Below are 27,199 nucleotides of genomic sequence, written 5' to 3' on the forward strand. Positions count from 1 at the left end.
CTCTCACGCTTCATTTCCTGCAGTATTGCCTTATCTGCAGTCCAGTCTTTGGGAGAATCTGATTCTTCCTTACAAAAACTGCTACATTACAACAAAAATAGAATAGATCCTTTCAAACAATCCAAAATCAAAAACTTATCCAAATCTTCTTTAATTTTTGAGGTGGAAGAGAGTTAAGTGGATAACCTGAACTATTACAAGACAGGTAGTAAATTGCAATTTTCCAGCAGATTTATTTGCTTGGTTACATGGGAAAAAAGCCTTTAATGTGAAAGACCTTCTGCACAGAACAAGAAATAATGGCCGAAGCTGGATTTTCAGTTGACTTTAGTTATTTTTTGTTTGTTTGTTTTTGCAAGTATGACTGAGAATGAGCAAACAAAAGGCATGGGATACTTAGAATCTTTTGGAAATGCTGTTCTTTCATCAAAGAATATTTAGTGGTGGAAGTGCCTCCTTGCAACATTTTTGGCTGGTTAAGGGTGGAAAGATCTTACTATGTTTGCGAAAAGATGCTCTATGCGGTTTTTAAACACCGACAGCTTATGTAGGGTACTTTGAGCAACCTGATGTAGTGGAAGGTGTCCCTGCCCATGGCAGGGGGGTTGGAACTAGATGGTCTTTAAGGTCCCTTCCAACCCTAACCATTCTATCATTCTGTCATTCATCAGAATCAATACATCTTACCCAGACACCATTAGCAATTATAAATATACCCCCAAAAATGTTTACCCCAACGTGATTTACTTTAGTATGAAGTTTTTAATTGCTGCATACACTGACATAAATAATAGCTGTTCTATAAGCATTAATTTAAATGACAGCAGAAACAAATTACTACTTAATAATGTAATTGGTTTAAAAAGTGGTCAAATTGTAGGCATGATTAGCTTATGATATATGGAAAGAAAAGTAATTAAAATATTAACAATGGCATTAAATTACATGTTGAGTAGAAGCTTTAGATTTTAATTAGACTAAGAATACATGCATCCTTTTCATACTTTTTTTCCTATTCACATAACCAGAACATAATTCATTTCGACATCGCTGACTGTGGTAACTGCTAAACCAATTTGTTTCACCTCATTTTTTCTGTTCAAGGCACTTTTTTAGGGGATGTTTTGATGCCTCTTTGGATGTAGGATAGCTGGAATCCTAATTGAAACCTGAGAATGAATTGAATGATTTAGATTCTTTTTACTCTGGTAACATAGATACACAGTTTGCTGAGTGGCAGCTTTGCAGGTAGCATACATGAACTCAAATGATTTTTCCTTTCAGGTGACATTAAACAAACTGTCACGAAGTAATCAATTTCTTAGAAAATTTCTGTCGGTTTTCCTCATTTATAACTCCATTCTTCAGTGTAGATGTATGTCTATCCAGCTGATTCGCAGCCCTTTAGTAAAAATGACATTCAGTCAGAAACAAATGGGGCTATTGGTGACAGCAAATGATTTAACCTTTTTTTTTCACGATGATCTGATCCAGAAGATGTTGGAAAGATTGTATTTAATCTTCACATCAATACTGCCGTGACTGATAGGAGTCTGGGGATAGCAGGCATGGGCTGGGAGCAGCTGCAGCCCCTTCTGTTTCTTGGAAACCAAATGGGTGAAATGAGGAATTCTCAGCCCAGTTGTGCTGGGAAGGCCAAATGTCTGTGCTGCCTTGCTGCTGTAATCTGTCAAGGCAGGGAATTTGTGATTCTAACTGACAAAAATTCTGAGATGATGAATTTGGTTCTTTTGTTTTCCTGGCATAAAAGAAGGAAAGAGAGGGAGTGAGAACAGATTTTGATTTGTTTACAGTGTAAAATATATGGATTTGAGAATTATGCTTCCCATAACAGAATGTTACAAGAGCATTGAAGGAGTATTTCCCTTAATATTTTCCTTATTTGGTTTGTCTGGGCTGATTGCATCCAAATCACCAGATACTTTCAGTGGTCAGAACTGTTTCCAAATTGCTTTGTAAACTTTAATACCATCTGCTTATCAGCTCTCAAAATGGGGGAGAACGGTAGATTATTACATATTGAACATATTTACTGACAATCCTTGATATTGACCCTTGCTCAGACCACCAGAACAGCCTTACCATATGAGGAATTCCTGGCTGTCGCATTGTTTTGTACAAGTTGTATTGGTTTAAATTTGCATTTGCTTGATCTCTCTGTGCTTGGCAGCCCGATTGCTGAGATACTTCCAGTTACAACTTCTCTGTGCTACCATCTGATGTTTGTGTGTGCATTTGTTTCTTTCACAGCTGGTTTCCAGGGCAGTTTGTTTTGTGATAACGGATATGTAGTAATTCAAAAGCTATATTTGAAGAGCTGAGAGAAAGCTCTTCAAAGCATGTAAATACATATTTATTAGTGAGTCACTTCAGCAGAGCACCATGGAAGGTTTATATGATCAGTTTTATTAGAGGATGCCATCTCGTTGATTTGGTATTCAACCAAAATGAAGCTCTTTGAGTATTGTTGGGTTTTGTATTTAGAAAGTAGTAACCTTATTTCATGATTACATGACAAAAGCCGTAACTGATAGTTTATATTTAATTCTGCCATTCATAAGGCCTTTTACATGCCCTAAGAGAAACACAAAATCTAATGATATTAAATTACATCTCTAATGAAATAGTATATTGACATGCAATCATGCCACTGATGCTATTTTAACATTTTTTAATGTACATTAACAAGTAAGAATATTTTTTAAAAGAAAGAGTGGATGTATCTAGCCAGTATTACTGTAGACTTCCCCTCGAATGTAAAATGTTTTATTGAATAGATGTGATAATAGTTAACATCATCACTGCTGTCATCTTGAGTGTCTTCACTACTAATTTCCTAGGATACATATATTATCCCTAGAATTACTATTATTTTTTGCCTTGAGGTGAGACCTTCAATTTCAGCCTATATGTGTGTCAGGATTGTACTGTAGTTGTTGCCTGCCTCCATAGTAGCCTATTAAAAAATCTTCATTGTGTGATTTTAGTCTTTGTCTCTACTTTTCCACTTCTGGTTATGTCTTCTTCTACACACTTGGCAACCTTAATTCTGAATCATTGTTGGCATTGTCAAAATGCGGACAGCTCATAATGTCCATGATCACCAGCCATTTCAACAGGTTTTGGGTAGGGAGCAGTTTGGCAGTCTTTTCCTATCACAAGGTTAATATCTACACCTAATTCTTCAAGCTGACCTCCGTTTAGGAGGTTCTTTTGTTAGTTTTGATTCACGCATGCAGAATATGATTTTTCTGTTATTTCAGTCTTTTTGGGTTCTAGGAAGTTGAGATTTATGGGAAAGTCGGCTCAGTAACTGGTTGGTCAAAAGCTATAGTTTGAGCCCATTAACCTCAGTTATAACCACAGAGACACTTTTACCCTTTTTCTCTGGCTTAGAGATTACACCTGTCAAATTAGATTTCAAATACTTTTGCTTTTACCCATATTCAATGGGACAAAGCTTCCTTTGCAGTCTGGTCTTGAAGGTTAGATGTTTAGATTTTGGCGCTGGCAAATATTATGAACATGTACTTTATTTGTGCAATATTTCACCTTTCAAAGACAAGATGAAAAGTGTGTTTAGAATTTCTAGTCTGATATTTAACTATTATGCACCTTAATCAAACATATAACACAAAAGATAAATAGATTTTTGCTTCAAGTTAACTCTGAGGTCAGTGTATACAAGAAACTGGGGAATAAAAATATTTCATTATCAAGGAAAATAACTTTGCTTATAATTTTTTAATGAAAGGCCATTAATAAATCTACCGATCAAATTTAATATCTTCTATACTCACTACTGTGGAACTTTTTACAGTTCATAAATTTACTTAAGTGGTATTTAAAGCGTGTTAGAGGCTTTTTTTCACAAGAAAATAAGTGCAGACACATTTTTCCTCCTACAGATCTTCTGCTCAGCAAGATGAACGTTTGATTGAAACATATTGTCTGTTCTGTGTGCATAATATAAACTATGCAGAATCTTTTAGTCAGGATTTTGCCAAAAGGCTACTCCAAAAGTATATTTTAACCATGTGTCTTAGTTTTGTTATTTGAACTTGAAATACGCAGCTTTTGTCAGGTTCTGCTGAGGTAGGATCATTTTCTGTACACCTCATCTTTCTGGTTGAAGAGATTTGATTATTGCTGTACTTTGGTCGTGAACAGAAAAATCATCAAGCAGCCTTCTGGTGTAAAATGGAGCCACTTTCACCTCTTGGATGACAGCAGCCCTCAAACATGTTGTGCTTTCCAAAAAGTACCTGTTTCTACTCAGTTTTGTTGCCTTTATCTGTGAGTCTTCTACAGCTTTGGTCTTGATTGTATGAGAAACTAACTATCCGTCCTTGTCGCCACCATGACAACTGAAATCGGGATGGCATGTCCAAAATGACATTCCCTACAACTTCTTGTCTGATGTGATGACAGGTTGTCCAACAGCAAAGTCTTTAGCTCTGAAACTTTCCTGGTTGCTCTGACAAAGCAATTACGGCCTTTTCATTAGGATGTGGTACCACGATCAGTTTTTGCCCTCAGGTGCTTACTTGAAAAAGATTGGTAAAGTAGGAGAGGACAGTTTATTTGAAGGAATGCCCTATTTAATTATTTTCTTTTTTGAAAGGGGTAGATGTCTCTTAATTTTGGACTGAACTGCACTAATGTGCCAGGAGAACAACTAGGCTAAATTAATGGCAAGAGGTCAATATCCTGGCACCAAAGCTGGGATCTGCGTAGGACAGGCACCTGCACCTTCTCCCTCTCTCCACTGCAGGTCCCACATGGCACAGTTTTCTTTTCCCTTCTTAAATGTGTTATTCACAGAGGCGCTGATGGACGCGGCTATGGCCAGAGGAGGGTCTGACTTCAAGCCATGGAACCTTCTAGCAGCTTTTCACAGTAGCCATCCCTGTAGCCCCTCCCCCACTACCAAAACCCCACCACACAAACCCACCATAGACCTAGAGTGGGATTTATACAATTACAAAAAAGTATTATTCTTGGGCTCTCGTTCTCTCATGCACTTGCCAAACCTTCGTTGGGTTGTGGTTTTTGTTGTGGTTTGGGTTTTTTTTGAACAGCAAAACAAGACAAACGCATTTGCTTGTAAGTCAGCAGGAACGCGTGTTACGCTCAAAGTCTTTCTACTTGAGAAGCACTTTACTGTTCAGACTAATGCCTGCATGGGTGGCAGAGGGATAGGGGGCAGGTCTCCTGTGTAATCTTGTTACTTATAACTTTTTAAAAAAAGATAATTGATCTAAAAGCAATTATTTTACGGAAATCACTGCTAGCAGATAGCTGACTTCTGTCATCCATTGCAGATGCACTCTGAGTGTCACCCTGGAGCAGGCGATCATTCTGGCTCGGAGCCATGGGCTACCTCCTCGCTATATCATGCAAGCTACAGATGTCATGCGCAAGCAGGTAGGATGCTCGCTAGGGGTAAGATCTTGATGATTCCTGACAAGACTTGTTATCATCACACAAGAATGGCTTGACCAAGCATTTTTTTTAACCTCCATCTTAATGTTGTGCAATGTCTGCATGAGTTTTCTTAGTTTGGGTATTTTGTTGTGGGTTTTTTTTTTTTTAATTATCTTCCTTTATTGTTATCTGAAAGGTGTTTTCTATAAATAATGGAACAGGCTGTTTTTAACCAGATGCTTGCTTCCTCTGTATCTGTAAACGGATCATAATTTTTGCAGAGTTGTAATTTTACTTAATGATTTTTGTGTAGTAACTGCTGTGGCATTACCTTGTATCAGAATAGTCTGTTGAGTAAGAAAATTTTTATTTTATTATATATTATCCATAAAAATATCTTAAGATTATTGAGTTTATTTAAGATAATTAAGATTATTGTTAATAAAAAATGACTCATGTACTGAATGAAGGGGAAGTGTAGGAGGGGAAGGGAGAAATAAATACCATGGTTCTTAACTTTCCAGGCAAGATTCCTGAGGACAATCTGCTTATTTCAAAAGAGAGTTTTTCACTCCTTAATCATAATAGAATATTAGGATTTAGAGGCTGTTGTGGGTAGATAACCACCTCAAAATGAATTCGTAGTGCTAAGTATGACAAAAAATGCTGGATTAAAGGGCAACATCAACTGAAAAGGGAAGATACACTACCATATCGGCACAATTTTTCCTAGAATATCTTGTTGTCAGATAAATACTTTCAAAAGGACGTTTGGAATGTTGGAAGGCGTTCAGAGGAGGAGCACAAATGATCCAGAGGTTGTTAGACAAGGCTTATGAAGTGAAGATTAAAGAGCTCAACCTATTCAGTTGATCAAAGAGAGGTTGAGTGGAGGCTTAATCACTTTGTGTGCATATGGAACATATATCCGAGCCTGTGGTAGCTTTCAACCTTATGAAAAAAGCATAAACAAGGTACAGGATGCACTCAATCTTGAAGTGGAAAAAAAGATAATTAAGTATTGGAACAATTAATCACAGATAAGACAAAATTCATAACTTCTGGGTTTTAGTTGCATCTAATTTTATTGTTTTCATTAATTCCACTACATACTCTGTGCAGCAATCACAGTTTAGTGATGAAAATGATTAAATGGCTGTACTTTACTTGCTGTTGACAAAAATACACATATGGTAGAGCAAACCATTAAAGCAATTCTGTAGATATTCTCAAGCCATAGATTCCAATCAATTATACAGAAGTGCTGCTGCCTAACATGGATACATCAGAGTAATTAATCTCATTCCTTTTCATATTGGACTTTCACCGTATTCGGTTCATAAACTAAGTTTCTATGGTGAATAAGTACCCTCAAGGTTCTTGAATCACATCATGTAGGTCTGCTCAGGAATTACAGCTTTAACTTGACTTGAAAAAAAAGCTACTGCTCTATAAGGATAGACTTGTATGTATAGGTTGATTATGTATGCTCCTGAAGTTGTAGACAAAAGGCAGATCTGAGTATTTTGCAATCAAAAAACATGGACATAGTGTTTTGCCTATGTCTGCTTACAGGATGTATTATGTCAAAGGGTACATTTTCAATGTACAGTTCTAGACCGTTTTCGAAAATGCTGATTCATTTATGGATCTTCTGCAGTTTATTACAAGAAAATCAAAGACAAAATGAAAGTAGCTTGCATGATTTTTGAACAGCTGTAACTGTACTTGCTCAAATAGAGATGTAGAAAGAAGCCTCCAGTGAGGCTACATTCTCTGAAGTAAAACAGCAGGTGATCAATAGCTGTTAAAGATACCAATATCTCAGTACCACCCACAGAAACTGCAAAAATGTCTGCTGGTACATCAAGCCAGTCTTTTTTCACACGTTCTTCCTCTTGCAGGAAACCACTATGGCATTTAATAGAGCAATAATCTTTTGTTGTAATTTTAAATCAGTATTGGAGTTCTGTAGTAGAAATATAACCCTCCATTAAATTCTAAGTGTTTTGGAGTAATTTCAGCAATGCACTGTGGTATTTTCTAGAAACCTGTTCTGAATTTAATGTTTAAATTATCAGTAGGATTTAACTGTCAGGAGCATAATGCAGGCCATAAAATTTACACGAGAAAAAGAAAAAAAAACAAAAACAAAAGCACACTTCTGGTGTTTCATGCAGAACATTTAGTTCAGGGCAATACATGTGTCTTTTACCTGACTTAATATAAAAACACCAACCAAACAAAAACTTTGTTAGCCCATTTACACCCTGAATCTTTTGTGGAATAAAGAGATCAGCCACAGGGAGGTGCAAATGAAAGGACGTCTGTTCTATCTGTTCTTCTGGAGAAGCCAACAATATTAGGTCCTAGCAGTATCCACAGGGGGAAGATGTCTCCACTCGAAGCTGATACCTCTTCAAGCTTGGGGCACCAGCACTGAATAACTGGAGACACCTGATTGAGTGGATGACCTCAGGACGTGTTTTTTTTCTTTTAAACTGAATGAGGTTGTGATCATGTTTAACAAGACTCATAATAGTCCTGACTGTATCATTGGAACAATTTTCATAGTAATTGCCCTGTCAGTTATAATTAGTTATCTGCAAGAGCCTGTTCTGTGAGAACTAAAGAAAGAGACCAACATGTGAGAGTTGGTATGAACTTGGGTCTGTTGGCTGTTAGTTAAGTGGTTTCTGTTTTTCATCTGTTAATCCAGTCTAGATTGATTTTTAAAATAAAAATTTTGACAATACATCCTAACTATATTTTAGTAACTTTATTTACTCATGAAAATAAACCTATCATTTTTTTTCTCATGGCAATGAGAATAGTGGTTCATATATGAGAGTCCACACTGATGGCAGTGTCTCCTCAGAGCTGTTGGCATCTTTCACCAGTGCTCTGGCAGTACTGGTATGCAGCGGGAAGCATTCTGGAGACGTGTAGCACAACTATCCCTTATGCCTATGTGAGATGAACAGTGTCAATATTTACAATGGTATAACTTTACGAATAATATTGGAGAAGTATAAATTAACAGTGTATTGAAATAGAAGTGGTATAATGGTGCTCAGGAGAGACAAAGAGATGTCATATAGCAAGTTGCTAGTAATTCTTGGGGACTTTTCCTCAAAAGAAATAAGAATTTGGTGGTTGTAAGTAAGGTGTAATTTGTTCTCCTCTAAACAATAAATTACATGGTTGTATAAAGCTAGACTCCTTTTTGAATCAACACATTTGATTTATTATGTGAGCAAGATACTAAATTAATTTATCTAGTGAGTGATGCGAGTAAAAATAGGCTTGTTTTGTTCTCAGAGATAGTCACAGCACTGACGTTCAGGATCCACATGTGATTAATTTAGATAGTTTTCTCATGTATATATATATTCTGGCTCTCAGTTATGTTAATTTATATGCCAGTCTCAGCAGTCTGTCATCGTGGTGTTTCATTCTTACGATAAAATTTTAGAAAATGGCACTGAGGAAGGTACATTGAAGATGATGAAGGTCTGGACTCAACAAGTCTAACTTTGTAGCCAACCCTGGATCAGCTGTCCTCATAGAATTCATCACAGACACTTGTCGTTCTTTAAGGTTCTTAAACCTCCAGTAGTGGAGACTCCTGCACAGTGCTTACCAAGTGGTCTGTTCCAGAGTTTTCTTAACCTTTTTGTTAGGATGTTTTACTTAGTGCCTCATTTGAGTCTTTTGTTTGTTTGTTTTGGTTTTCCACCTTCGATTTAAGTCTCCTGTTTCTGTCTATTATATTGTAGACTTAGAGACTAGGTTTTACTCCCTTTTTAGCAGTAAACTTTTAGTATTTTGAATGTTTCCAGAGGTGGGGCATCTACAGCCTCTCTGGTCAACCCGTTCCAGTGTTTCACCATCCTCATAGTAAAAAATTTCTTCCTTACATCTAGTCTGAATCCACCTTCTTTCAGTTTAAAACCATTACGCCTTGTCCTGTTGCTACAGGCCTTACTAAAAAGTCGGTCCCGAATTTGATTATCGTTTCCCTCATAATCCCTTCCCATCTGTTGTATAGACAGAAGAACATCAGTTCATCTGATCTTTCTTTTTCAGTTGTGTTTTCTTACCTAATAATTCTACCTGTTCTCCTGTGAGCTCTTTTCAAGTTTTTATTAAAAATGAGAAGTAACTGTGAAGAATTACAAAAGGATCTTACAGGACTTCATGTCTGAGTAATAAAACGGCAGATGAAAATCAGTGCAGATAACTCTTAAGTGATGCACATGGAGGAAAAAACAAACCTTAAGTTCACATTCAAAACAATTGACTGTGACCTTGCCATTGCATCTCATGTTCAAGACCTCAGGATATCATAGAAAATACCAGCTTAATTCTCAGTAGCTATCAATAAAGCAAATCAGAAGTTATAACGGTTCACGCAGGGATAGACAACTAAGTAGAAATCATACTGTCATGACCTTTCATTTTGAACTGATTTTCTGATTTTCTGATCCATTCTGTAAGGACTTAGCATGATGAAAAAAGCTTCAAAGAAGGTTAGAAAAAAACGATCAATGTTTGGGAGTGGTTTATAGACAGGACAGACAGACAAAATAATCTAGGATTGTTCAGCTTCATAACTGAAGAAGGATATGACAGAGGTCTAAATGTGACATGGGTCAGAACTGACCATTGTCCTCACCAGTGCAGAACTAAAGGCATCAAATGAAACTGGTAGATTCAAACCAAATGAAAATTGTGGTTCTTGACACCACAAGCTATGATTGTACCCAAGATGTGGATCTCCTTCCACGAGGAGGCTAGTGATGTGAAGTTATTCATGGGTTCAAGATGAGATGGGAAAGAAGAGAAGAGAATCACTGAAATTGATTAAATACCTGCTTGCTGCTGAACAGAGGAAGTATTGAGTGACTAATGATTGAATTCTGGAGGAGTTTCTGGGGAAAGAGAAAGACATATGTTCGTTGTGGTCTGTAGTCATGTGTCTTTTGCAACTGTCAGAGACAACCTTACTGAGCTAGAGGTAAAGCTAGTAAAATCACTTTTATATTGTGCCTTCAGTTTTGTAGGTACCCTAGTTATTTTCCACTTTTTTTTTATTTACCGCTATTTTTTTTTTCCTAAAAGAAATGGAAGGACACAGTAGTTTGTGGCACATGTTGTTTGACATAAACTCTGAGAACCTACCTGTATATGATCAGCCAGCAGCCTTTTTCTTCTTTTGTTGGAGCCCGTACAGTGAACTAATACCTGGGTACCAGATTTCAGTCAAATGCAAGGTCTAGTCTTATTATATGTATTGAATCAATGATTATACCTCATTTTTACATCATGTGCAGCTGCCATTGCAGCTCTGTTTGGAATGTAAATTATATTTGATGTTTCACACTAACCCAAGATCTCACTCTAAGAATTCTGAGACTATATATATATTTGTTCTCTGTTATTTTGTCCTGAATTTAGATAGTACAGAAGGAGAAAAAAAGGGAGAGTCAGTGTGTGTAATACAGACAGAACAAGTAGTTTCCATCTCCTTTAAAATTTTAGAAAACATAACGAAACTGTACATCTAATGGATATGTTTCTTTAAGATGACTACTTTACATTAATAAAACTGCACTTAAAAAGCTAGACCTCATCCTTTAAAAACAAATTTTACTAAGTTCTTTCATATGTCTGTTTGCAGAAGAATCTGCATTTTTCACTATCACGGCATGTAAACATTGTGCATCTTTTACCAATTTCCTCCTTACTGGATGAGTCTATGAGACAAAAGTACTTTCAGCATTGTTTTTCAAAGGATCAGTCGAGGTACAGAGACACCAGCTTTTCTAGTTAACCTTGCTTTAAGCAGGGGTGTTGGACTAAAGAATCTTGGGAGTTCCCTTCCAACCTTAGTGTTTTTTGTGATTCTGTGATTATAGAGGAAGATCAGGACCTGCATTTTCCTAATTGTAATGTAGTGCCTCAATTTAAGCTATTTTCCTAGGTTTAAATAGAAAGCTATTCCTAGAAATAGTCTGTATTATTTGTTTGTTCTGAAATAGATGGGAAATAAGCGACATTTCAGAAAAGAACTCTGCTATCTATGCCTTCTGCAAAGAATGGTGACAAAAATCAAACAAATTGAAACAAGATGTGTTTGGATTGTTTTAAACCTGAAATGTTAATTTGTTATGAAGTCTTTTATGTTAGTAAGAGATGTATGTATGTGTTTATTGAATGACAAGTGGAAAGATTTTGTCTCTTTTCTGCGTATTCTCTAGTTTGAGAATTCATGTACTGCTTTAACTTGTTCCCCAGCTTAGAAGAGGAGAGTTGTTTCAGGATGTGGAGCACATGTGTTACTTAATTATAATCAATAGCTATGTTCATCTGGAAAGTTCAGAAAACTTTCTAACTTGTGTTGGAATAAATGAAGCAAAATTGCTGTTTTTCTTTCACAGGGTGCAAGAGTACAAAACACAGCCAAGAATTTAGGAGTGAGAGATCGAACACCACAGTCTGTCCCAAGGTAACCAATTGTTTCTGTCCTACACCATGATCGTATCCAGTTTGTGCCAGATTCTGTCCTAGCTGCTCAAAGGCTAACAGTAAACATTGACTGTATTGTGCACTGACTGGTAAAATTTGGCTTTTAATGTACATAATATCAATTATGTTCTTAGCCATACAATTTTACTTAATTAATTGCAGAAGTTCAGGCTATGTAGCACTTCAAAACGTGCCCATTTTTGAAAAATGAAATCTAGTTCGTGTTAATTATGAAAACACTGGAGTAAGTCCTTCATCACTTGTGATGTTTAGTGGTTTTGGGGAAATATTTGAAACTAAATCCATAACCCTGTTTTAATGAAATACTGTACTGCAGTATCTCAGCAAACTCATGTTCTAGTTGCTTTTAGAGATGATGTAGTCTTTCTTTGTATCTTTCTGAAACATCCATTAGAATGAAAAATGCGACTGTTCTATATTTATCCAGCTTTTTAATGCCGTGATGGATTGCAGGTACCTGAAATGTTTCTTAACAAGCACAATTCTTATAAATGAAAATAGCCGAACAACAATGTTCTTGATTTTGTCTTAAAGTGGTTTTATTAATCCAGCTCTAATTTTAACTTTTTTTTTGCCAATTTAAAACATAATGTTTTTTGTTGACAACAATAACACATTGAATAAGCTAAACAGATATGTGGAATACATAACAGACCGACTGTGGTGTTTACGTTACAGTAAGGAAACAGTGAATTAGTAATATCTGATATAGGTAACCATGTGAATGAACATACATGCTATCCATAGCCTCACAGAAAGACCGTCTTCTGGGTTCTGACTGCTAATATTCAGGAACTTTTTCTTACACAATTTGCTCTCCTTTTCTGAATTGTCCCAGTTTCCCCCAGCAGGGAATCAGGCTACTGCTCATACTTTGTAACAAATCACTGCACATTTGTTCCATTCCTATGCTCAATCTGATTTTAGAAAAGGAGTGTACCCTAAGCGCACAACGTACGAGTAAATCTGAGTAGCATCTGCTGTTCAGTTGCTGAGTAGCAACATTTGGTGGAGCATACATGCATCTTGCATGCCCCATAAAGGAGATTAAATAAGATTCAACAAAAGTACTGATTCTAGTGTAAACCCATCAGCAAGAAAGTCCTTGCCCTTACCAGCAGATGAGGGCGTCCCTTCTCACAGTAGTGATTAGCTTAGAGACAATCCAGGACCAAAATTCCTGGCCAAATGTCTTGCATTGTGGGCACCTAAGGCAGTAAAATAACATTTTATTACGCTAAAACTGATGAGAAGCCTTTTCATATTTTGAACGGTATGGTTTTGGCCTTAAATGGATGACTCCTTCATGACATAATTCTGGAGACAGACAAAGAATTGTTGCAAACCAAACTTTTCCCACCTCTAAATGACAGAGCGTGTGTCTAGATTCAGAGCTTTGTGATAAAGGAACAATCTAAGTTCTTAAAAAGAAAAACTTCGCCATGAGACATTTTTTGGTTTTGCATCAGTTGAAGAGGATAGCTTTTTTCCAGTTGACACTCCCTCAACATAGCAATGAAAGCTGAGGAAAAATTATGAGATGGCTCCTAGAACATAGAATAGACAGATGCATCCAGCACACTTGGCCAGTCATCAGCAACAGCAATGTCATAGAATTATCTCATTGACTTCAGTGTTTGAGGCATTTAGTGTACCATTATTCTGACTTACACGACTTACCTCTCCAATCATCAGCAGGAGTGATACTTTTGATGTACAGGTAAACGATACTGTGGGTTCTCAGTTCTTTGCCTTGAAAAGAACTTTACGATTACATTTGGTTCCATTTGGTGTAGCTTGACGGTGTTTTCTGTTCTCTGCAGTTGCCACTGTTTTCTATCTTTTCTCAGCTGATCTGTTTGTACTATCTCAAATAGTTGTTCCATATATATTGACCCAGAACAGGCTGTTTCTGCACTATACTGTCTTCAGCAACTATAGGTCCTTAGGGATTTATGCAGCCTTGTTGTGTTAGTTTGGTTCAGAATTGCTCTACATCACTTGCTCTGAAGACAAGTAATCTTAATGATTGCCATTTTAACCTGAAGAATACACAGACCTTGGTACTTGGGGCTGAGCTTTCCTCTACATTGTTCCATAGAAATTAGATTTTTCTAAAGCATCATCAAGAACTAACCCCACTGCAATTACTTAGATGAGATTCTGACAGTAATTTTATCTGTCTTTTGCCAGCTTTGAATATTACTGCTTTATTACACCAGCAGAATCAAATAACTCAAATAAATCCTTTTTATTTTTCTCTGCGTACTTGTCTGTATAAAGATCAGGCCATCTTATTATCTCATTGGTATACAAATATTAGATATATGTGTATTGGCTTATATATGGCTCTGAACAAATACATTGGTGTCTCAACAATTTGACCTTAAATGATCACGTTTCTGAATTTGTCAGATGACAATGTAGAAAAGCCCATTGATCTTCAGAACACGATATGGTGGAGGTTTGAAAGCAGGTTTGCAAGTGCTGTTTAGCTGACAGACTGATGCTCCCCGTTCTTGCCATCCAGAAACAGTACTGCTTGATAATCACTTCCAGTGAGATTCAGAGTGAAGTTATTTAGCCCATGGCTATTGTGTGTTGTCAGTGTCCCATGGGTTTTAACTCCTAAGGGAACTGAAATCAGAGAACAGCAGCTATCCTGCCCTGCTCTTGCATAGCCACAAGATGGTTTTTCTGACAAGATTTGCCTAGATGTTGAAGAGGCTTATGGTACTCACAGGGACAGCCGTACATACCATACCTCACATAATTTCAGTAGCAGAATATCATGCCAAGAAGGCACCAGCCCATTGATCTTGAATTGTTTGTGGAGCCCAGCCACGTGTGTAGGATTTTGTTGTCTATGTTGATTTGTAGTATGATTTTGAAATTTATGAGTAGTTAAAATGAAGTCATATAAATTAATGTGATGTTTAGCTGGCAAATTTACAAAATATACTTGGAAAGCTGAGATACCCTGAGCATCTTAAATACCCCTAGCCCCCAAGCCACTGGGTGATTCACCACCCTACCTGTAGCCAGACCTACCGAACCTGCTATTTCTATTGCTTTGGTATTTCAGTAGCAGAGATTCTTCATGTTAAGTATTAATTGCACGTGCTGTATCTTTGTCTCTTTGTTTTTGGTTTCTGATGCTTTTTCTCCTTCCCATGCCATGTTTGGTCTCTTCTCTTTGCTATTCCTTCAGTGATACACTTTCCCTGAGGAAAATATGTAATCTCCAAATGAGATCATGTCTATTGCTGGTTCTAATTGCTGTGGTTGCAGGGGAGATACTGTGTGTTAGACATACTTATAGAACAGAGACCCCAGGTCAAAACAATTGCCGTTCATTTTCAGCATTCCTAATGTTAGGGTAGTTGCAAGCAATTGCTAATAAACAAGTCCATGCAAAAGAGTTTAAGAGAAATTCAAAAGCCTTTTTAAATGAAGCAGTGGCTATTTCAGTCTGTACTGAGGTAGTCATTCGAACCAAATCTTACTGGTCTTGACATCATACATGTAGAAATGGGGGGGAAAGAGTTTAAAATCTTCATGCTGGCAGGTCACATGTCTGACATCTGTCTTAGGTTCTTCAAACAGCACTGTGTTAGAGTGAGGTCTGACTGTGCCAAAGCAAAACAAAACAAAAATGGAGTCAATTGCATTTGCCAAGCAGCTTTTCCAGTTCAGAAATTCAGAGCAACAGATGGTAATTGGATTAGTGGAGACTTAGCTTGCTCCAGAATGGGGAAATATGAAATATGAAAACTTGACTGAAACGGAATGTCTTTATAAGATGGCTTATAGATGTGTGTTTTAATGATACCACTTTTTTTTTTTTTACTGGCTTTATATCAATGCTATTAAACTGAATTTAGTACCTCTCTTTTTGCAGTGCAGGAAGACTTAGATTTAGTTTGTGTTCCTTAAATTTACCCATTTTAATTATGACCAAGCTCTCAGAATAACAATTGCTTTTTTTTTTTTTTTGTCATTCTCAGATTATACAAACTATGCCAGCCGCCACCACCTGTTGGAGAAGAATGAGGAGAACTGCTCCAGAAAATAATCCAGTAACGGCCTTTAGGATACTGGGACTATATGACAAAATCTAACTGCACCATAGCAGTATGTGGCTGGGATGTTGATAAATGAAAAACCCGTTTACTCAGGATAAAGAGAGAAATACCCTAAATAATCTCTGTTGGCATTGAAAATTACTTCCAAAAAGCATTTCTGGAATCTGTGCACTCTGGTGTTACGCTAGAAGAACAGGAATCTTCCCTGGGAATTTTACACTGGAATCAGATTCATTTGATGTGTCTTGTTCAGCCACACGATAGGTATAGCCAGCAGCTTGAAAACAAATGTCTTTTTCAGAGAGAATGACTTCACTTGCACGCTGTACAGAATGCGTTCTTGTGGAAGGCATAAAAGCCTAGATAAACTGGGTTTGATAATGAGCATGCACTTCATGTGGGGCCCTTTGCACTGATAATCCCTTTTTTCCTGTCGCCATCATAATTTCTCAGAACGATGACATTAGTGTTTCAAGGATATAACGTAAGTGAGGTTTAAAGATGGAAAACTCATCTCGGAATTGTGTTTAATGGCTGCAGGCAGACTGCTGCTATAAACGTGTGCTTGTAATCAGTAAACTCAGCCGTGTCTTAAGCAGTCTGTTGTCGTACTCCTTCTAAAGGAGTACCTATATGGCATATGAGGTGAAGTTTTGCTCTTTTTCAGTTGGCATTTTAATGAAGGAGAGCAAAGGTAAGTCTGATCTTCATCCATAGTTAGACTGAATGTCAGACTTTGTCTAGTGGATATTTTACATTACCGTGCCTCTGTATTTCGGATTTCTCCAGAGTTGTGTATGTTCTTGTATAGTACTGTACTAGCAAATTTACGTAAGGCAACGATGAGGCAGTACTGTTATGTTTAACTGGAAATGTCTGTGGTTTAAGTTGAAGCATAGTTTGGGAGTTTGATGTTTTATGCTACCATTTCCCATATTTTCTCAGAATTGTTTTGCATTTCAGTTCTTTGGAGTGGTAATTGTTATAGATTTATTTTGAACTTGTAATGAGTACTTAGAGGACCCAGGGAAAATGTATCTCCATTTGGCTGTTCTTTTGGCCAAAGAATTTTCAGAGAAAATGCCCCCAGATGAGGTTTCATGTGTGAACACATTAAAACAAAAACTATACTCTGAAATAGTTCTACTTCTAGCAGTAACCACGAATTCTATTAGAGCAGGACATAGACTGAATAAAATTTATTTTTTTTTTTTGTACAACAGCAGCCTATAGTTATGCTGTAGCAACCAAACCTCACAACATAATTGTTGCATGTCATCTAGTTATTTATGAAATCTTCAACAAATATATTAATCCATGATGAAATAAGCGAGAATTCAAGATGAGCTACACTCTTGCAGAGAGTGTTTTTTATATAGGATATCTAGGGGACTTGTTACTTTTCTCCAAAGGAGGAATTAGAGCTCCTGCCTTTTTCAGTATTCTTAATGTTTTTACACAGACTTTAACTTTGCTAAGAAAATAAGTATTTTTATATATCCACAGATATATATGTCTGCACATATATGTGAGTTTCAATATGTATATATTTATGTAGTCATATCAATTACTGGTCCAACCTTAAATATAGAATGTTTGCCTTAAACTGTGACAAAGACTTGCAATAATGAACACTTCCGTAACATTTTTTTTCTTTGTGCTTTGAAGTTTACACTCTTTCATAGTTACTGGAAACTGTGGGACTATAATATTTTTGATTAAAAAACCCAAACCAAAACCAGAAAACAAAATTTTACTCTTTAGAAACTTACTCTTTTTGTCTAGGATGACCTCCTGCTTGTAGATAAGAAAGAGTCATGATTTCTGTAGTTGCAATTCTAGTGAGGATCTCATACTTTTGGATGTGTTTTATTCAGAGAGGCAGTATTGGATAGGATAGCTCCTGCAACCAGCAAAAGCGGCAAAAATGTTTCAGTTTCCGCTTGTTCAGACATCAGAAGTACAGAGAAGCCATAACCTCCTCATGCCAAGGATGGAGCTCCAGCTGCAAGCTCTCATCTTCCTGTGAGATTTGCCCACATGAGTTTTGTTTTTTCACCACGAGGCAAGTCAGCTGTCAGCTGCACGGAGCTGCTAATCCTGTGTAATACAAAATAACCTAGAAGACAAAATCTGTTGCGTGCACGCACACCTTGTTGTAACTAGTTATTGCTTTTTTTTTTTTATTGCATTGAAAACAGTTGGAGTGCGGATACACCAAAATAGTCTGCCTGTGTAATACGGGAATTGTCTAAGTTGTTTTGTTGTTGAAAGCGTAAGTAATAGACATTTGTAAACACTGAGGGACAAATAGTTATGAGCCGGTCAGGAGACCAAATTCTTTAGCTGTTGTTTCATGAGCATTTATCAGAAATCTTGACCTCTTGTTTCTGTATCTAATTTTTGTGGGGTTTTTTTTTCTTTTTTTTTCTGCTCCTCTAGAGGCAGTTTTCAAAAACTTAATCAGCACTATGAGCTGCATTGGTGACTCATACTGCAGAATAAAGTATCTATTTAGCCTGGTATCAAAGGGGCTGAGAAACTGAAGCCCTGGTTTTCTGGATTACAGGTAGCAGGTAAAGATAGGATTTCCAGAGGAAATTTGGCATAAAGTCCCACTGACTATCTGTGGGAAGTGGGTACCTAATTTATCAAAATTTCCTTCAACAGCCAGTGTTCGCTTGAAACATAGTGCAGCTTTTCAAACTGCTTTTCTTGTCCCACGGCATATTCTAAAACATCTGGCTTCTAATAACATTAGATGGACCTTTAAGAAGCCCAGTCTTAAGTTACAAATTTACATATGTTCCTTATTAAAGCTATTTTTCTTGTTTGGTGTATGTAGAGGATGTGTGTGTTCCCTTCTGCAAGTGCACCTTGCACAGTAAAAAAAAAATCCATTCTCATCAGAGTGTGTTTATCCTCTCATAAATTTTTAGACTTACAGATGACAAGAAGAGATGACCAAGAGTGATGATTTACAAGACTGTGACACCCATAGCTTGTTAAATCTTTGCTTCTACAGCAACAGATTATGCAACCTGTTTTTACGACAATGTGTTGTACTGGTTTAGGGAAAGCATTCTGTATGCAATTTTTACTTTTTCATCCAAGACAAGTGTAATTCTTCTGGGAATAAATTCAAGGATCTAGAGATACATTACCAAATACTGACTACCATGATTCAGTGGTAGTCTATGGGGGATGTATAGGAGATTTAACAGCTGGGAAGGGAGGGTTAAGGGCCAAGGAACAGCTAAGTTGTCATTGAGTTCGTGCTTGGGCAAAACTTAGATTTTGCTTTTAAGGTAGAGCTGATGATATTTAGCCTATTTTTGTAACCATCATTTATGAATAACAGGATGCTCAATAGCCTTTAATCTCTGAAATGGGCAGTGACTCAGTCTAGTTCCCTAAATTGAGTATTTCATAACACGTATGTTCCTTATAGATTGTAAATGTAAATGAATACAAAAATGTATATATTCCAGTTTCTCAATGTCAAACAATTTTTTAGGGATCCATTTTAGAGTAAATATTCCTGCTATCAGCTGAACCAACCAATCAATTTTATGTCCACTGAGAAAGTTGCAATCTTTAGTGTCTTTTTGATAGTTTTCACTGACTTTTAGCAAACATGTCAGGTTTTCGGCTTGTTTTTTATTTGTCTGTTTTAATGCAGTCAGTAGTGGTCAGAACTGCTCTTCTACTGTTTTAGAGCTAAAACAATTAAACTTAAATTGACAAGGATTTATAGTAATCATACTTCATTTTGTTTTTTAGAATCCCCTAATGGAAAAAAAAGAACCAGTTTTATTGATCTGTTTTTACCCAGAGAAATTCACAAGCAAACAGTAGTGATTTTTGTTTTATTAATTCATTGTCAGATGTAGTGTGTGTATGTATATGTATTTAAGACAATTACCTGAATGTGAGTGTACACAACATGGTTAAGCATGATGCTCAAAAAAGGAAAGTACCTTTCATTTATTTTCATTTAAATTGTGAAATCAGTAACTGTAGTATATATACATATTTCTCCATATTCTTTACAGCTACTTCATGGATATGTCTGCCAGCATTTTGCGCATATTTTGCACCATTTTTGTTTAATACTATGGAAAGAGGAGAGTTTCTCAAGCTAATGCATTGCCTTATGTATTTTATCTCTGTACTTGTTGATAAATGCAGGTAGTGCTTTTCTAATTGTACTCCAGCAGTACACTGGCATTGATAAATTAGATGCACAGTACATACTTGTCTCAGGATACCTGGATTTTTCATCATTAGATTTTGAAGTATAAAAAGATACCGAACTCATATTTTTGTATGCTGGCAATTGTGTAGGGTTTTTTTATATACTGTATATATCAATCAAGTTTTCCTAAAGAAAATGTATTATTAGGAATGTTTGCCTTTTCCTGCTAGAAGAAGTGGGTTTATGTTTTCTTTTATGTATGTATAAAGGAATATACAGCATGCACAGTCATGCAGATGTTAACATCAGTGAGAAATTTCAGATTGCCCAGAGGCCAATCAAGTAGTCGTTTCTTGTATTCTTCTCCAGAAATAACATCTCCATGATAGAAATCCTATATGCCTAGTGTGGAACTACTTTAGAAATAACTTCTGCTTCAGTTTGAAAGTCCAACAGAGTGTTCAAAGTAGCTGGGACATTTCTGCAAGTACTTAGATTTGGACTTTCATGGGAATATCCATAACATCTTTTATAGGGGGGGTGGGGGTGTGTCCTATCTGTACCATGCACCAGATTTAAAAAACTAAGCAGCCTTATTAACTTTTTAACACCCTGTATATAGTGTACGTATTTGGTTATACTTGTGTTACACTTTAAAAATGAACTTAATTTCTGCATTGAGTATTGCACATGTTTTTCAAATGAAGAATATATTGTTTGCAACGTCTCATTAAGCACAAGAGAGCATTACTGCTTTGAAATATTATGTATACATACAGCCATACACAGAATCTCTCAGTGAGCTTTTGTTTGAAAACAGTCAAACTAGCAGCTCTGTGGGTAGTTGACTTTGTTAGAAGTAACCGTTGGAATTTAATGTTAAATGTCCTTGAAACATGGATTTAAATTACTTTTTCTTTTTTTTTTTTTTTTGTAAAGTGCCTGTGTAGCATACTTTGAATCAGTTGCTATATTGATTATGGGTTAAACTAATACTGTGTACTTTTAGATCTGTGGTTTATTTTTTTAGTCTACATATTAAAGACTGGAATGGTAACAATGTATTACAAAATGTCAGACAGCAATAAAACCATTCATAATTTGGCCACTGCTAATCTCTTTATTTATAAGCAAGAAATAAATTGGGGGAGAGGAGATTGGGGGTCTTTAACCCTTTTGGTATGGCTGCCCTAGGAATTCTGCAGCAGAAGAACAGAAGATAAACTTCTAGAAATAAATGGATATAATAAGAATATCTTTTGAGAACCCAGGTCCAATCTAGGTTATTGCTGACAAAGTATATCTTTATAATCAGTGGAATACTGAAGCCTGCATCAGCAGTAGACCCTGGCTTTGGCCAGCTGTATTTTGTGAAGGCTGGAGGAGAAACAGGCATGAAAATCCCTTTCTGGCCCCATGGTGCCATTTCTACAAAGGTCCAAAACATCCACCGCTTCTGGCATTCCCTTGTCTGAAGGCTGAAGTGCGAATCAGTCATCATCTGCTTACTGCTGTGCACAAGGATACTCTGACTAGCGTAACGTGGAGTGTTGCACTCCTTGTGCTAAAAAAACACCTATAAATGACTGATCCTTTACAGGGACTGGGAACCAGCTCCTAGCTGCTGTTGGGATGCCAGGGTTTTGAGGAGTTGTGCTGAGTGTTTCTTTCATAGGACTGAAAGCTGAGGAAATTCAAGACCTCACTAAGCAGTTGTCTCTATGTGAAGGGAGTTCTGATTTCTACATGGTTGTTCTGATCAAGACCAGGAGGAACAGTGGAGGCAGGACCAAAAGCAGCTACAATGTATTTGTAAAATTCCTTTTGTTTTTCATCTTCTGCTAGCAGGGAGGAGGGTGAAGATGAAAGTATTTCTCGATAACTAGACTTTGAAAGACAGATTACTTTTTTTTTTTTTTTTTTCTGTCCTCAGTATTGTTCTCATAGAATCATAGAATGGTTTGGGTTGAAAGGGACCTTAAAGATAATCTAGTTCCAACCCCCTTGCCATAGGCAGGGACACCTTCCACTAGATCATGTTGCTCAAAGCCTTATCCAACCTGGCCTTGAACGCTTCCAGGGATGGAGCAGCCACAACTTCTCTGGGCAACCTGTTCCAGTGCCTCACCACCCTTAGAGTGAAAAATTTCTTCCTTATATCTAATCTAAATCTGTCCTCTTTCAGTTTAAATCCATTGACCCTCGTCCTATCACTACACACCCTTGTAAAAGGTCCCTCTCCAACTTTCCTGTAGGCCCCCTTTAAGTACTGGAAGGCTGCTATAAGGTCACCCCGGAGCCTTCTCTTCTCCAGGCTGAACAGCCCCAACTCTCTCAGCCTGTCTTTATAGGAGAGGTGCTTCAGCCCTCGGATCATCTTCGTGGCCCTCCTCTGGACCTGCTTCAGCAGCTCCATGTCCTTCTTGTGTTGGGGACTCTAGAGCTGAATGCAGTATTCCAGGTGGGGTCTCACGAGAGCAGAGCAGAGGGGCAGAATCACTTCCCTCGACCTGCTGGCCACGCTTCTTTTTATGCAGCCCAGGATACAGTTGGCTTTCTGGGCTGCAAGCACACATTGCCGGCTCATGTTGAGCTTCTCATTGACCAGCACTTCCAAGTTCTTTACCTCCGTGCTGCTCTCAGAATCATAATTTTGTGAAGGAAGGCAGCATGGAATTTCAGAGAACTATTGAGAAGTGACCAGATAATTTCAAATATGGTCTGCTTTCCTACCACCATAAATGAGATTTCTTTTCTCAGTGCTGCTCATTTCTGTGGTCTTGACTTGCTGCCACAAATACATCAGAAATAAAGTCCAAAGAATTATTTTCTTGATCAGTGTACGCAATGGGAATAAATGGTGCTTTGAAACAACTTCTGAGAAAGATATCAGTTACCCTGTCATAGCACTTTTCTGTCCAGTAATTTCTCATCTCTCATGAGAAAGTATTGCTCTCATCAGGATTTGAACGTCAAAAAGTCTGCAAAGGACTTGCTACACTTACATGTCAGGGGTTATACGAGGCACAGTGTGAGTCCACCATTCAAAAAAGATGATGTATCTTTGCCTCACATCAACAAAGTATGTGTCAGCTACTCTTCGAAAGTTCAGGCACTTTCTTTTAAATGTTACTCATAAACTTACTTTTACTATGTATTTGATTGCCTTTTTTTTTTTATGGCTTGTTATGTTATGCAGAAACAGGATAGATGATGCTCATCCTTTGGTTATACTAATGAAGTGAAATTGCTAACAATTACTTCATTCCTGCTTGTAGAAACGTTAAGTCTCTGAAACTCCTTTCCCAGATAGTACTTGATTATTTCTGCCCTCCCCCCCCCTCATTTCTGTATACATTTTCCTCTGTCAAGCTGCCTCACCCCTGCATCTGCTGGCCATGGATTTGGAGCAGCATTTCAGCTCAGGCCTGGGCAGCTCCTGTCTCCAGACGCATCTCCTGGGTGGACCTTGAAACCTGTGTTATGGGTAGCTTTGACACTAGTCCCATCTTCAGCCATTTCTGATGGACTTTCTGGATGGACGCTGCACCTGATTCAATGTTTCACCTTGTCTGGCTGTCCCTGAACTATCAGCAGAGCCTGTTGTTGTCCTGGTCCTGCCAGGGAGAGGCCACTGGTCTGTGCTCACACACAGGTCTTGGCTTGTCCTTCTCCAAGGAGTGGACCTGCTCTTGCTGCTTCCCTGGATTAACATCCAGTGCTGGTACAGGTTCTCTGCCATGGCTAACATACTATTGGCTTGTGTTGCATTAAAGCAGATTAAGAGATTAGAGTGCTGTTGGGGAGGAAAAATGTCCATTTCCAGTCACAAGATAGGTGGGAGGTCTCTTCCATTGATTTTAATCTTGGGACTAAGGGTAGCATCTAAAAATGCTCTGTTGCCCTAATTTGGCAAAAATATTTGAAAATGCATCTCCAGAACATGACAGGACAGAGAGTGAGGAAAAAAAAAAAAAAGATACTGGTTACTGAGAAGGAGTGCAAGATACGACAAGTGTCAGCACAGCAATGAAATGTCCTGAAGATTTGAGTTCAGTTTTTCCAAGTTTTTAGCACAGCTGATACGTTAGTAAACAGCTGCATCCTTCATAGAAGACTCCATGTAAATTCTTACTGTTTTGACTTACATCCAGAACTTTTTTTTAAGTTTTAGGTTTTAGCTACTCCTGTGTTGTTCTTGTTATTTAGATTTCTTTATCAGGACACAAGGGATTTTAACATCTGGAATAAATAATTGGTGTCTTTCCTTGTGAAGCATAACAGCCTCTAAAAGTAGGAGGAAATTGTAATGGATATATTCTGGGAGCATAATCAAATAAAAGGAACACAAATAGGTTTTGATTCTGCTTTCATTTAAATGAATAACCAAGTTTTCATCGACTACAGAGAATGAATCCATAATACTGGGACTATTATGCCAGAAATGGACTAGCTTGAATGCTTGTCAACGTGTTTAGTTCACCTAATTAATGAAACTATTCATGTCTCAAGACAGAAAGCTTGACTGGAAATGAGAAGCAGACCACATGTAATCAATGGAATTTTGTCATCAACCAGCCATACAGTAGGTCTAATCAAACCAACGCAGGGATGATTGCAAGCAAATGAACATCAGCACTGCATTAACTAAAGTCAGTGCATCATTGCAAAAGTTAATGACAAAGTATCACCCAGATTAAGACAAAAGTAATGTCTGGTTGTCCTGGTTTTAGCTGGGACAGTTAGCTCTTCTTTTTGGCAGCTAGAAGAGCTCCGTGTTTTGGTTTTACTCAGAGGCTTGCTCTGAGAAGAATGCTGATAGCAAGTTGATGTTTGTGGTTGGACGTGAGACTCCAAGGACTTTTCAGTGTGCCGGAGTGCAGAAGCACGGCGGGATAAGGGGGGAGCATAGCTGGGACAAGGGGGACACGATTCCCCTTGTGATTTGTGGTGGAACTTAAGATTGAGGGCCAAACTGGCCAATTAGTATGCCATATCACGCAGCGTCATGCCCAGTATAAAAGTGAAGGTCAGCCGGACAGAAGGGCTTTTGCGCTTTGGCTCTTTCGCCGCTTTTGCTCTTTTGCGCTTGCTGCGCTTTTGCTCTATTGTTTTTCTTTCTTTTTCTCTCTCTCCCAGCACTCCCACTCTCGAAGTACTCTCTCTCTCTCTCTGCCCCTCTCTATTTCGGGGCCTCACGTTCATCCGGGATTGCAGCTTTGGGACGAGACGGGCTTCGCGTACGAGGGTGTGGTGAGCATCTACACTGTGTATTAAATCATCTGTATTAAATTGTTCTTATCTCAACCCACGGGTATCCCATTTATCCTTTAATTCTCTCCCTCATTCCTGGGGCTGGGGGAGGGTGAGTCAACGACTGGGGGGGGGGTGGTTTGTTTGCCGGAGCAGCCTAACCCACAACACTGATCCCGATTAGTACTACCTGCTCATATAGTAATACATTTCAAAATACCTTGAGTGACAGTTGAATTCAAATTCAAGACAACGTCAAGCTTGACTGAATATTTAGCAATATGTTACATGCTGTCCCAAAATAGGAAAATACATAAAGCTTTTATATATTAAGAATTCGAGTAGGTGTTTGGAATTTTGACAGCACACCCTAGAAAATTGGTAGCTTGGGAAACATAGGGAAATAATTATACTTATGCCAATTTTAAAGGACATTTGTGGGCCTGATACAGACAGAACAGACAGTAGGCTTTCGTTTCTGGACTAGTTCCCATGACTTTGAGAGAAGGCATTAATATTTGAAACTGTAGTGTGGGGCTAAACTACATTATCTGGATACTCATCACACGAGTTGTGTGGAGAAAGAGAATCTCTTTTAGTCTTAATCCTTATCTTTAAAGAAACACAAATTCCCTACCTAATCATAGCTCCTATTTTGATTTCTAATGTGAGAAATAATCAGTGTCTCTCTACTGTCCTCAGTAATAAAACAGTGTGTTAAACAGGATTTTAAGATTTTTTTCCTCTTTTTTTTTTTTTTCTCTTTCATTTAATAAACTCGTTTATCCATGCCAGGTGAGATGCCTCTCAGAGGAACAGTAGAAGTTAGGATTCCAGTCATATTGATGTTATGGGCCCGTTGTGCCTTCAACACCTCTCTTGAAGGCCATAGTCTGTTTGGAGATTCCTGCAGGAGCACTTGTCCTGGTGGTGAGCAGTTAGGCAAAGAAAGGACTCTGAAGATGGAGGAGTGACTGAAGTGCTTTCTGTTGAGATCGTGGTAAAAATGCACCTTCTTTCCATTGCAGTTGAGCTATGATCTAAATGACCTTGTAACAAAAAAACACAGTTGAGTACAGTGAAAGTAGAATATGAGCCTTACTGATGGTCCTTCATGCATCTGATTGTTAGCAAAACAGGAAACATATTCTATACCAGTTACAATAAAAAGTGGGACCACTGCTTATATCGTGTTTTAGAATGATAATAAAGTTTGCATGAGGAGGACAGAAAAAGCAGTAGAAATACCTACTATGTCCCTAGGTATCCTTAATATTTAAATTTGCTTTAGGCCACATTAGATGAAAAGAATGAGGATGTATCCTTCATTATAATCAAGATTTCAGTAAAATTCAAAGCAGTTCAAAATTTTGAAGTAGAAGTAGAAAATTTGATATAAACTGAGGAACTCGTTCTACTGGTCTTCCACTCTCCAAGTCCTATTTCCCTGTTTCCAAACACTAAAATAATCCCTGTGAACCTTCCTTAGAGCAGACTCGGTGGGGAGGCCATAGAATAAACCAACATGACTCTGCTCATGTTCAAAGGAAAGAAAATCACAGGTGCTGAAGGCCTTTCAAACAAACATTTTCTGTTTCCATTCAGCATTGGTCTGATGTTTGGCGCTGAGCAGGGCTGTTGGTGCAGTGCAGAAACACAAGCT

At 37.7% G+C, this 27,199-nt stretch overlaps 1 protein-coding gene across 1 annotated transcript in view; it reads left to right on the forward strand.

The window, feature by feature from the left end:
• Nucleotides 1-16,053, forward strand: part of PREX2 (phosphatidylinositol-3,4,5-trisphosphate dependent Rac exchange factor 2) — a 181,531-nt gene extending 165,478 nt beyond the window's left edge. The window contains exons 38-40 of the mRNA XM_086609368.1: nt 5,346-5,448; nt 11,892-11,959; nt 16,008-16,053. Coding sequence (XP_086465494.1) covers nt 5,346-5,448; nt 11,892-11,959; nt 16,008-16,053 — 217 coding nt within the window. The remainder of the gene's footprint in view (nt 1-5,345; nt 5,449-11,891; nt 11,960-16,007) is intronic.
• The last annotated feature ends 11,146 nt before the right edge of the window (nt 16,054-27,199 follow it).

This window comes from Tauraco erythrolophus, chromosome 3 (genome assembly GCF_009769465.1).
Source record: "Tauraco erythrolophus isolate bTauEry1 chromosome 3, bTauEry1.pri, whole genome shotgun sequence".
Taxonomy (NCBI): Eukaryota; Metazoa; Chordata; class Aves; order Musophagiformes; family Musophagidae; genus Tauraco; species Tauraco erythrolophus.